Source organism: Oncorhynchus gorbuscha, unplaced genomic scaffold, assembly GCF_021184085.1.
Source record: "Oncorhynchus gorbuscha isolate QuinsamMale2020 ecotype Even-year unplaced genomic scaffold, OgorEven_v1.0 Un_scaffold_4055, whole genome shotgun sequence".
Taxonomy (NCBI): Eukaryota; Metazoa; Chordata; class Actinopteri; order Salmoniformes; family Salmonidae; genus Oncorhynchus; species Oncorhynchus gorbuscha.
Genome location: NW_025748162.1, coordinates 27,501 through 39,486, shown reverse-complemented (window position 1 = coordinate 39,486; position 11,986 = coordinate 27,501). Strand labels below are relative to the sequence as shown.

The window sequence follows — 11,986 nt, the reverse complement described above, 5'->3', positions numbered from 1 at the left end:
ATGGACTGAGGACATATTATGGACTGAGGACATATTATGGACAGATGGACTGAGGACATATTATGGACAGATGGACTGAGGACATATTGTGGACAGATGGACTTGAGGACATATTATGGACAGATGGACTGAGGACATATTATGGACTGAGGACATATTATGGACAGATGGACTGAGGACATATTATAGACAGATGGACTGAGGACATATTGTGGACAGATGGACTGAGGACATATTATGGACAGATGGACTGAGGACATATTATAGACAGATGGACTGAGGACATATTGTGGACTGAGGACATATTATAGACAGATGGACTGAGGACATATTGTGGACTGAGGACATATTATGGACAGATGGACTGAGGACATATTATGGACAGATGGACTGAGGACATATTGTGGACAGATGGACTGAGGACATATTGTGGACTGATGACATATTATGGACAGATGGACTGAGGACATATTATGGACAGATGGACTGAGGACATATTGTGGACTGAGGACATATTATGGACATGATGGACTGAGAACATATTGTGGACTGAGGACATATTATGGACAGATGGACTGAGGACATATTGTGGACTGATGACATATTATGGACAGATGGACTGAGGACATATTGTGGACTGAGGACATATTATGGACAGATGGACTGAGGACATATTGTGGACTGAGGACATATTATGGACAGATGGACTGAGGACATATTATAGACAGATGGACTGAGGACATATTATGGACAGATGGACTGAGGACATATTATAGACAGATGGACTGAGGACATATTATGGACAGATGGACTGAGGACATATTGTGGACAGATGGACTGAGGACATATTATGGACAGATGGACTGAGGACATATTATAGACAGATGGACTGAGGACATATTGTGGACTGAGGACATATTATAGACAGATGGACTGAGGACATATTGTGGACTGAGGACATATTATGGACAGATGGACTGAGGACATATTATAGACAGATGGACTGAGGACATATTATGGACAGATGGACTGAGGACATATTATGGACAGATGGACTGAGGACATATTATGGACAGATGGACTGAGGACATATTATGGACTGAGGACATATTATAGACAGATGGACTGAGGACATATTATGGACAGATGGACTGAGGACATATTATGGACAGATGGACTGAGGACATATTATGGACAGATGGACTGAGGACATATTATGGACAGATGGACTGAGGACATATTATGGACAGATGGACTGAGGACATATTATGGACAGACGGACTGAGGACATATTATAGACAGATGGACTGAGGACATATTATGGACAGACGGACTGAGGACATATTATGGACAGATGGACTGAGGACATATTATGGACAGATGACCTGAGGACATATTTAGAACACAGGCCCAGGTGAGGTAGGTCTGACCAGGGCCCATTTAGGACAAAAGGCCCATGTGAGGTAGGTCTGACCAGGGCCCATTTAGATCACAGGCCCAGGTGAGGTAGGTCTGACCAGGGCCCATTTAGGACACAGGGCCATGTGAGGTAGGTCTGACCAGGACCCATTTAGGACACAGGCCCATGTGAGGTAGGTCTGACCAGGGCCCATTTAGGACACAGGCCCAGGTGAGGTAGGTCTGACCAGGACCTATTTAGGACACAGGCCCAGGTGAGGTAGGTCTGACCAGGGCCCATTTAGGACACAGGCCCATGTGAGGTAGGTCTGACCAGGACCCATTTAGGACACAGGCCCATGTGAGGTAGGTCTGACCAGGGCCCATTTAGGACACAGGCCCATGTGAGGTAGGTCTGACCAGGACCCATTTAGGACACAGGCCCAGGTGAGGTAGGTAGACAGGCCCAGGTGAGGTAGGTAGACAGGCCCAGGTGAGGTAGGTAGACAGGCCCAGGTGAGGTAGGTAGACAGGCCCAGGTGAGGTAGGTAGACAGGCCCAGGTGAGGTAGGTAGACAGACAAGCTCACCTGAAGTCAGAGCCTCGGCGTTTGCCGTTCTCAGGTTCCCCCGGATCCGGGCAATAATTGGACAGTTGTTTAATTCCTCCTTCGTTCACTGTAGGAACAAAATAACAGGTAGAAACACAATGTTACTGTTTATCAGGCTAATTGATTCACTATAGAAACACACCAATCAGGTAGAAACACAATGTTACTGTTTATCAGGCTTATTGATCCACTATAGAAACACAATGTTACTGTTTATCAGGCTAATTGATTCACTATAGAAACACACCAATCAGGTAGAAACACAATGTTACTGTTTATCAGGCTAATTGATTCACTATAGAAACACACCAATCAGGTAGAAACACAATGTTACTGTTTATCAGGCTTATTGATTCACTATAGAAACACACCAATCAGGTAGAAACACAAAAGAACCCTTAACACAGAGGGTTCTACATGGAACCCAAAATAATTCTACCTGGAACCAAAAAGGGTTCTTCCTGGAACCAAAAAGGGTTCTTCCTGGAACCAAAAAGGGTTCTACCTGGAACCAAAAAGGGTTCTTCCTGGAACCAAAAAGGGTTCTACCTGGAACCAAAAAGGGTTCTTCCTGGAACCAAAAAGGGTTCTACCTGGAACCAAAAAGGGTTCTACCTGGAACCAAAGGGGTTCTATCTGGAACCAAAGGGGTTCTACCTGGAACCAAAAGGGTTCTCCTATGGGGACAGCCAAAGAACCCTTTTGGAACCCTTTTCTCTATGAGTGTAGCTAAACGCCCCAGCTTAAAACAAAGAACCACCCCGTCTCAAACAAGCAAATAGCCCAAACACAAACACAAACACACACAGGAAGTGATTAGCATAAAGACACATAGGAAACTTACTCAGAGACCATTTGTTATTGTTGTCCTTTCCCGGTAGTAACTTTACTCCTCTGGATTTCTGCTCACCAGAGCTTTTCACTGGATGAGAGCAATAAAAAACAATGGCATTAGATAAAAGAAAGTTCCAGCATTAGATGAGAGGAAGACACAGTGGCGGTTTGAGTTCAGTCATAACACAAAGCCCCTTATGAGGAACGAACATCATGAATAATTGCTATCGGATTCATATTTGTTTTAGAAAAGTGAGCCATTACCCCTGCTAAATACAGAAGAGTGAGTCATTATCCCTGCTACATACAGAAGAGTGAGCCATTATCCCTGCTACAAACAGAAGAGTGAGCCATTATCCCTGCTACAAACATAATAGGGTGTCATTATCCCTGCTACATACAGAAGAGTGAGCCATTATCCCTGCTACAAACAGTAGAGTGAGCCATTATCCCTGCTACAAACAGAAGAGTGAGCCATTACCCCTGCTAAATACAGAAGAGTGAGTCATTATCCCTGCTACATACAGAAGAGTGAGCCATTATCCCTGCTACAAACAAAAGAGTGAGCCATTATCCCTGCTACAAACATAATAGGGTGTCATTATCCCTGCTACATACAGAAGAGTGAGCCATTATCCCTGCTACAAACAGTAGAGTGAGCCATTATCCCTGCTACAAACAGATTAGGGTGGCATTATCCCTGCTACAAACAGAATAGGGTGTCATTATCCCTGCTACATACAGAAGAGTGAGCCATTATCCCTGCTACATACAGAAGAGTGAGCCATTATCCCTGCTACATACAGAAGAGTGAGCCATTATCCCTGCTACAAACAGAAGAGTGAGCCATTATCCCTGCTACAAACAGAAGAGTGAGCCATTATCCCTGCTACATACAGAAGAGTGAGTCATTATCCCTGCTAAATACAGAAGAGGGAGTCATTATCCCTGCTACATACAGAAGAGTGAGCCATTATCCCTGAAAACAGAAGAGTGAGCCATTATCCCTGCTACAAACATAATAGGGTGTCATTATCCCTGCTACATACAGAAGAGTGAGCCATTATCCCTGCTACAAACAGAAGAGTGAGCCATTATCCCTGCTACAAACATAATAGGGTGTCATTATCCCTGCTACATACAGAAGAGTGAGCCATTATCCCTGCTACAAACAGTAGAGTGAGCCATTATCCCTGCTACAAACAGATTAGGGTGCCATTATCCCTGCTACAAACAGAATAGGGTGTCATTATCCCTGCTACATACAGAAGAGTGAGCCATTATCCCTGCTACATACAGAAGAGTGAGCCATTATCCCTGCTACAAACAGTAGAGTGAGCCATTATCCCTGCTACAAACATATTAGGGTGCCATTATCCCTGCTACAAACAGAATAGTGAGCCATTATCCCTGCTACAAACAGAAGAGTGAGCCATTATCCCTGCTACAAACAGAATAGGGTGTCATTATCCCTGCTACATACAGAAGAGTGAGCCATTATCCCTGCTACAAACAGAAGAGTGAGCCATTATCCCTGCTACAAACAGAATAGGGTGTCATTATCCCTGCTACATACAGAAGAGTGAGCCATTATCCCTGCTACATACAGAAGAGTGAGCCATTATCCCTGCTACATACAGAAGAGTGAGCCATTATCCCTGCTACAAACAGAAGAGTGAGCCATTATCCCTGCTACAAACAGAAGAGTGAGCCATTATCCCTGCTACATACAGAAGAGTGAGTCATTATCCCTGCTAAATACAGAAGAGGGAGTCATTATCCCTGCTACATACAGAAGAGTGAGCCATTATCCCTGCTACAAACAGAAGAGTGAGCCATTATCCCTGCTACAAACATAATAGGGTGTCATTATCCCTGCTACATACAGAAGAGTGAGCCATTATCCCTGCTACAAACAGTAGAGTGAGCCATTATCCCTGCTACAAACAGATTAGGGTGCCATTATCCCTGCTACAAACAGAATAGGGTGTCATTATCCCTGCTACATACAGAAGAGTGAGCCATTATCCCTGCTACATACAGAAGAGTGAGCCATTATCCCTGCTACAAACAGTAGAGTGAGCCATTATCCCTGCTACAAACATATTAGGGTGCCATTATCCCTGCTACAAACAGAATAGTGAGCCATTATCCCTGCTACAAACAGAAGAGTGAGCCATTATCCCTGCTACAAACAGAATAGGGTGTCATTATCCCTGCTACATACAGAAGAGTGAGCCATTATCCCTGCTACAAACAGAAGAGTGAGCCATTATCCCTGCTACAAACAGAATAGGGTGTCATTTCAGTGGCATGACCATAACTTCATTGATAAATTCCATATCAAAATATATTAGATTGATTGTCTTTGCAACTGACGTGTTTACAGGGGGTGAAAAGGTACCCAATTGAATCCAAATCGACCTTTTTATGAATATGAATGAATATAATATAATATAATATAATAGGATGAATCAGAAAACAATCCCCTTGAACCCTCCAAGACAGAGACGGGGCCGCAGCCTTGTTTTCATTGTGCCCCTCTAATCAGGGACTGATTAGAACCTAGGAAGCCAAGTGGCTGCAATGAATTATCAGATATAACCCGAAAACTGTCACCGGGGAAATGTCTTTGAGACATACAATCATACCATCATACCATCATACCATCATACCATCATACAATCATACCATCATACCATCATACCATCATACCATCATACCATCATACCATCATACAATCATACCATCATACCATCATACCATCATACCATCATACAATCATACCATCATACAATCATACCATCATACCATCATACAATCATACCATCATACCATCATACCATCATACAATCATACCATCATACCATCATACCACCATACCATCATACCATCATACCATCATACAATCATACCATCATACCATCATACAATCATACCATCATACCATCATACCATCATACCATCATACCACCATACCATCATACCACCATACCATCATACCATCATACCATCATACCATCATACCATCATACAATCATACCATCATACCATCATACAATCATACCATCATACCATCATACAATCATACCATCATACCATCATACCATCATACAATCATACCATCATACAATCATACCATCATACCATCATACAATCATACCATCATACCATCATACCATCATACAATCATACAATCAGGGGATCTGGTTAAAAGTAGTGCACTATATGCACTACAGCGGAACACCATCATAGAAACACCATGAATAGTTGTTCACGTATGGCCTGGATTGGCTGGCTAGCTGTTAGGCTGCTTTATAAACATTATCTTCAAAGTCCTGGTAAAGGAGAATGGGAAGGTAATGTATTATAGAACTCTGTCTGGCTCTGCAGAGTATAATACACCTGTAACAATTTGACCAATCAGGGGGGATGGGGAGGGGCTTTGGTCTGGAGGGATTACAACTAGAACAAAGACATCATTAGTCTTTAACCAATCAGAGAAGAGTGAATGGAACTGGTCACTGATCAGTAGACAAGATTAGGATGAAATGCTGGACGGGTACATGAGATCATCAGAAAAGTAGTAGGTAGAAAGTACTCTTTGGTAAGGGGTTATGAGTGGTTATTAGGGGTTATGAGAGGTTATAATGGGTTATGAGTGGTTATAAGGAGTTATGAGTGGTTATATGGGGTTATTAGGGGTTATTATGGGTTATTAGTGGTTATAAGGGGTTATGAGTGGTTATATGGGGTTATTAGGGGTTATGAGTGGTTATCAGGGGTTATGAGTGGTTATTAGGGGTTATGAGGGGTTATTGTGGGTTATGAGTGGTTATTGTGGGTTATGAGTGGTTATAAGGGGTTATGAGTGGTTATCAGGGGTTATGAGTGGTTATCAGGGGTTACGAGTGGTTATAAGGGGTTATGAGTGGTTATCAGGGGTTACGAGTGGTTATAAGGGGTTATGAGTGGTTATTAGGGGTTATGAGAGGTTATTATGGGTTATGAGTGGTTATAATGGGTTATGAGTGGTTATAAGGGGTTATGAGAGGTTATTATGGGTTATGAGAGGTTATTCTGGGTTATGAGAGGTTATAATGGGTTATGAGTGGTTATCTGGGGTTATCAGGGGTTATCAGGGGTTATAAGTGGTTATCAGGGGGTATGAGTGGTTATAAGGGGTTATGAGTGGTTATAAGGGGTTATGAGGGGTTATAAGTGGTCATAAGGGGTTATGAGTGGTTATCTGGGGTTATCAGGGGTGATCAGGGGTTATAAGTGGTTATCAGGGGTTATAAGTGGTCATAAGGGGTTATGAGTGGTCATGAGTGGTTATTAGGGGTTATGAGTGGTTATTGGGGGTTATTAGGGGTTATGAGTGGTCATGAGTGGTTATTAGGGCTTATTAGGTATCAAAGAACAAGGAGGACCTGTTGAACATGGCAACACAAAAATAGTCAGGTAAATGTATAAAGAGTTCCTTGGTCCTCCTTGTCCCTTCTGGTTATTATCCAACTACAAAGACTTTCAGGTGGAAAAAAACACAAACATTTTACGGTTATCAAACGCGACAATGAATTCATTCAATCATCGGTTGATTGTGTCTTACCTTGATACTGAAGTGTGAATCCTTTATTTAGATGACTCCTATCGGTCACAAAATGGAGTCTTAGCCAGTTCTTGTTGCTGATGACGGGCGCTGGTATATTCACACCAGATAACCTGCAAGGTAAAGATACAGACATAACAGCCTCTGTAATCTGACCGGTTCAATCACCTGTCATGTCTGTCCTGTTCCAGACTATCTGTTTCTCCACATGAACACGACCCCTGTTACTTCAAGGACAAGAAGAGAAAGAGAAACAACCAGTATCTGCTATCTAAAGAACAGGGTTATCAGACACAGCTGCTGTAGTCTATAACAACGTGGTTATCAGACACAGCTGCTGTAGTCTATAACAACGTGGTTATCAGACACAGCTGCTGTAGTCTATAACAACGTGGTTATCAGACACAGCTGCTATAGTCTATATAGCATTGTTCCTGTTCCCAAGAAAGCTAAGGTAACTGAGCTAAACGACTACCGCCCCGTAGCACTCACTTCCGTCATCATGAAGTGCTTTGAGAGACTAGTCAAGGACCATATCACCTCCACCCTACCTGACACCCTAGACCCACTCCAATTTATTCTCATAAGAAACTAGCTCCCTGGTAGACAGAAAGTACCCGAGCTCTGAAGCAAGCTTCCAGAAAATTGGAACGGAAATGGCGCCACACCAAACTGGAAGTCTTCCGACTAGCTTGGAAGGACGGTACCGTGCAGTACCGAAGAGCCCTTACTGCTGCTCGATCATCCTATTTTTCTAACTTAATTGAGGAAAATAAGAACAATCCGAAATTCCTTTTTGATACTGTGGCAAAACTAACTAAAAAGCAGCATTCCCCAAGAGAGGATGACTTTCACTTTAGCAGTGATAAATTCATGAACTTCTTTGAGGAAAAGATTATGATTATTAGAAAGCAAATTACGGACTCCTCTTTAAACCTGCGTATTCCTCCAAACCTCAGTTGTCCTGAGTCTGCACAACTCTGCCAGGACCTAGGATCAAGAGAGACGCTCAAGTGTTTTAGTACTATATCTCTTGACACAATGATGAAAATAATCATGGCCTATAAACCTTCAAGCTGTATACTGGACCCTATTCCAACTAAACTACTGAAAGAGCTGCTTCCTGTGCTTGGCCCTCCTATGTTGAACATAATAAACGGCTCTCTATCCACTGGATGTGTACCAAACTCACTAAAAGTGGCAGTAATAAAGCCTCTCTTGAAAAAGCCAAACCTTGACCCAGAAAATATAAAAAACTATCGGCCTATATTGAATCTTCCATTCCTCTCAAAGATTTTAGAGAAGGCTGTTGCGCAGCAACTCACTGCCTTCCTGAAGACAAAACAATGTATACGACATGCTTCAGTCTGGTTTTAGACCCCATCATAGCACTGAGACGGCACTTGTGAAGGTGGTAAATGACATTTTAATGGCATTTTAATGACTGGTAGGAACATCACATTAATGACTGGTATGAACATCACAGTAATGACTGGTAGGAACATCACACAACTGTGCTCTCTCCCTGCCAGAGGTTTGCGCTGGTTTGTCTGGCTAACCAGGCCAGGGTTGAGTAGCATCCTAACCCATTTACACTGCACTACTTTAACCAGGCCCCATAGGGCCAGAGACAGAGCCACACTATATAAGGAACATACTGCACTACTATAACCAGGGCCCATAGGGCCAGAGACAGAGCCACACTATATAGGGAACATACTGCACTACTATAACCAGGTTCCACAGGGCCAGAACCAGAACCACACTATATAGGGAATATACTGCACTACTATAACCAGGGCCCACAGGGCCAGAACCAGAACCACACTATATAGGGAACATACTGCACTACTATAACCAGGGCCCATAGGGCCAGAACCAGAACCACACTATATAGGGAACATACTGCACTACTATAACCAGGGCCCACAGGGCCAGAACCAGAACCACACTATATAGGGAACATACTGCACTACTATAACTAGGTCCCACAGGGCCAGAACCAGAACCACACTATATAGGGAACATACTGCATTACTATAACCAGGGCCCACAGGGCCAGAACCACACTATATAGGGAACATAGTGCCTCCCTCCCTCCCTCTCTCCCTCTCCACCTGCCTCCCTCCCTCCCCCTCTCTCCACCTGCCTCCCTCCCTCTCTCCCTCCCCGACCTGCCTGCCTGCATCCCTCCCTCTCTCCCTCTCCACCTGCCTCCCTCCCTCCCCCTCTCTCCACCTGCCTCCCTCCCTCTCTCCCTCCCCGACCTCCCTGCCTGCATCCCTCCCTCTCTCCCTCTCCACCTGCCTCCCTCCCTCCCCCTCTCTCCACCTGCCTCCCTCCCTCTCTCCCTCCCCCCCCGACCTCCCTGCCTGCATCCCTCCCTCTCTCCCTCTCCACCTGCCTCCCTCCCTCCCCCTCTCTCCACCTGCCTCCCTCCCTCCCCCTCTCTCCACCTGCCTCCCTCCCTCTCTCCCTCCCCGACCTCCCTGCCTGCATCCCTCCCTCTCTCCCTCTCCACCTGCCTCCCTCCCTCCCCCTCTCTCCACCTGCCTCCCTCCCTCTCTCCCTCCCCCGACCTCCCTGCCTGCATCCCTCCCTCTCTCCCTCTCCACCTGCCTCCCTCCCTCCCCCCCTCTCTCCACCTGCCTCCCTCCCTCTCTCCCTCCCCGACCTCCCTGCCTGCATCCCTCCCTCTCTCCCTCTCCACCTGCCTCCCTCCCTCCCCCTCTCTCCACCTGCCTCCCTCTCTCCCTCCCCGACCTGCCTGCCTGCATCCCTCCCTCTCTCCCTCTCCACCTGCCTCCCTCCCTCCCCCTCTCTCCACCTGCCTCCCTCCCTCTCTCCCTCCCCGACCTCCCTGCCTGCATCCCTCCCTCTCTCCCTCTCCACCTGCCTCCCTCCCTCCCCCTCTCTCCACCTGCCTCCCTCTCTCCCTCCCCCCGACCTGCCTGCCTGCATCCCTCCCTCTCTCCCTCTCCACCTGCCTCCCTCCCTCCCCCTCTCTCCACCTGCCTCCCTCCCTCTCTCCCTCCCCCGACCTGCCTGCCTGCATCCCTCCCTCTCTCCCTCCCCGAACTGCCTTCCTGCATCCCTCCCTCTCTCCCTCTCCACCTGCCTCCCTCCCTCCCCCTCTCTCCACCTGCCTCCCTCCCTCTCTCATTTACACTCCCTCCCCGACCTCCCTGCCTGCATCCCTCCCTCTCTCCCTCTCCACCTGCCTCCCTCCCTCCCCCTCTCTCCACCTGCCTCCCTCTCTCCCTCCCCGACCTGCCTGCCTGCATCCCTCCCTCTCTCCCTCTCCACCTGCCTCCCTCCCTCCCCCTCTCTCCACCTGCATCCCTCCCTCTCTCCCTCCCCGACCTGCCTTCCTGCATCCCTCCCTCTCTCCTTTCCCGCCTCTCCTCAGCTTCACACACAGTCAATGCAACACAATACAAACCCAACACACAGCTATTAAACAAGGTTTTGGACAGGTCAAACAGTCAATACAACACACAGCTATTAAACAAGGTTCTGGACAGGTCGAACAGTAAATTCCGGGCTCACGAGTGGCGCAGCGGTCTAAGGTACTGTATATCAGTGCTAGAGGCGTCACTACAGACCCTGGTTCGATTCCAGGCTGTATCACAACCGGCCGTGATTGGGGAGTCCCATAGGGCGGCGCACAATTGGCCCAGCGCTGTCTGCGTTTGGTCGGGGAAAGGCAGTCATTGTAAATTAGAATTTCTTCTTAATAACTGACAAGACGAGTTAAATAAAAGTTCAAAAATAAATAAATAACAAGGGATAGATACCAAGTGGTGCAACAGTAAGGATGTAAATCAGTGTTTCTGAGGTGTGAAGGGACTTTTTTGAGGTGTTTTTCAACGGTGTACAGCGCCATAATACCTTGTCATTACATTTTACATTTTATTCATTTAGCAGAAGCTTTCTTTCCAGAGCGATTTACAGTCAAGTGCATTGATCTTATTGAGGTGGCTAGTGGAAACAACCACATTTCTCAGCCATAGTAAGTAAATGTTTATATCAACATTAGTCTGCCTTGTTATTGTAATCATAAGTTACGGTAACATATGATAGCTGTGTGGTGTATTGACGGTCTAAAACCTTGTTTAATAGCTCTGTGTTGGGTTTGTAATGTGTTGCACTGACTGTGTGTGAGGCTGGGGAGAGGCGGGGAAGGAGAGAGGGAGGGAGGCAGGCAGGCAGGCAGGCAGGCAGGCAGGCAGGCAGGCAGGCAGGGAGGGAGAGAGGGAGGGAGGCAGGTGGAGAGGGAGAGAGGGAGGGAGGCAGGTGGAGAGGCGGGGAGGGAGAGAGGGAGGGAGGCAGACAGGCAGGCAGGCAGGCTGGGAGGGAGAGAGGGAGGGAGGCACGTGGAGAGGGAGAGAGGGAGGGAGGCAGGTGGAGAGGCGGGGAGGGAGAGAGGGAGGGAGGCAGGCAGGCAGGATGGGAGGGAGAGAGGGAGGGAGGCAGGTGGAGAGGCGGGGAGGGAGAGAGAGAGGGAGGGAGGCAGGCAGGCAGGCAGGCAG

General features: G+C 46.7%; 1 protein-coding gene across 1 annotated transcript in view; it reads right to left on the bottom strand.

Annotated features, from left to right (window-relative positions):
- Positions 1–1,987: 1,987 nt before the first annotated feature.
- The window catches only part of LOC124028337 (CUB and sushi domain-containing protein 3-like), a gene marked incomplete at its 3' end in the record, with an annotated part of 28,307 nt that continues 18,308 nt past the window's right edge, over positions 1,988–11,986 (bottom strand). The window contains exons 3-5 of the mRNA XM_046340442.1: positions 7,455–7,567; positions 2,853–2,930; positions 1,988–2,075 (exon numbers count right to left, since the gene is read on the bottom strand). Of these exons, the coding sequence (XP_046196398.1) occupies positions 1,988–2,075; positions 2,853–2,930; positions 7,455–7,567 (279 nt within the window). The remainder of the gene's footprint in view (positions 2,076–2,852; positions 2,931–7,454; positions 7,568–11,986) is intronic.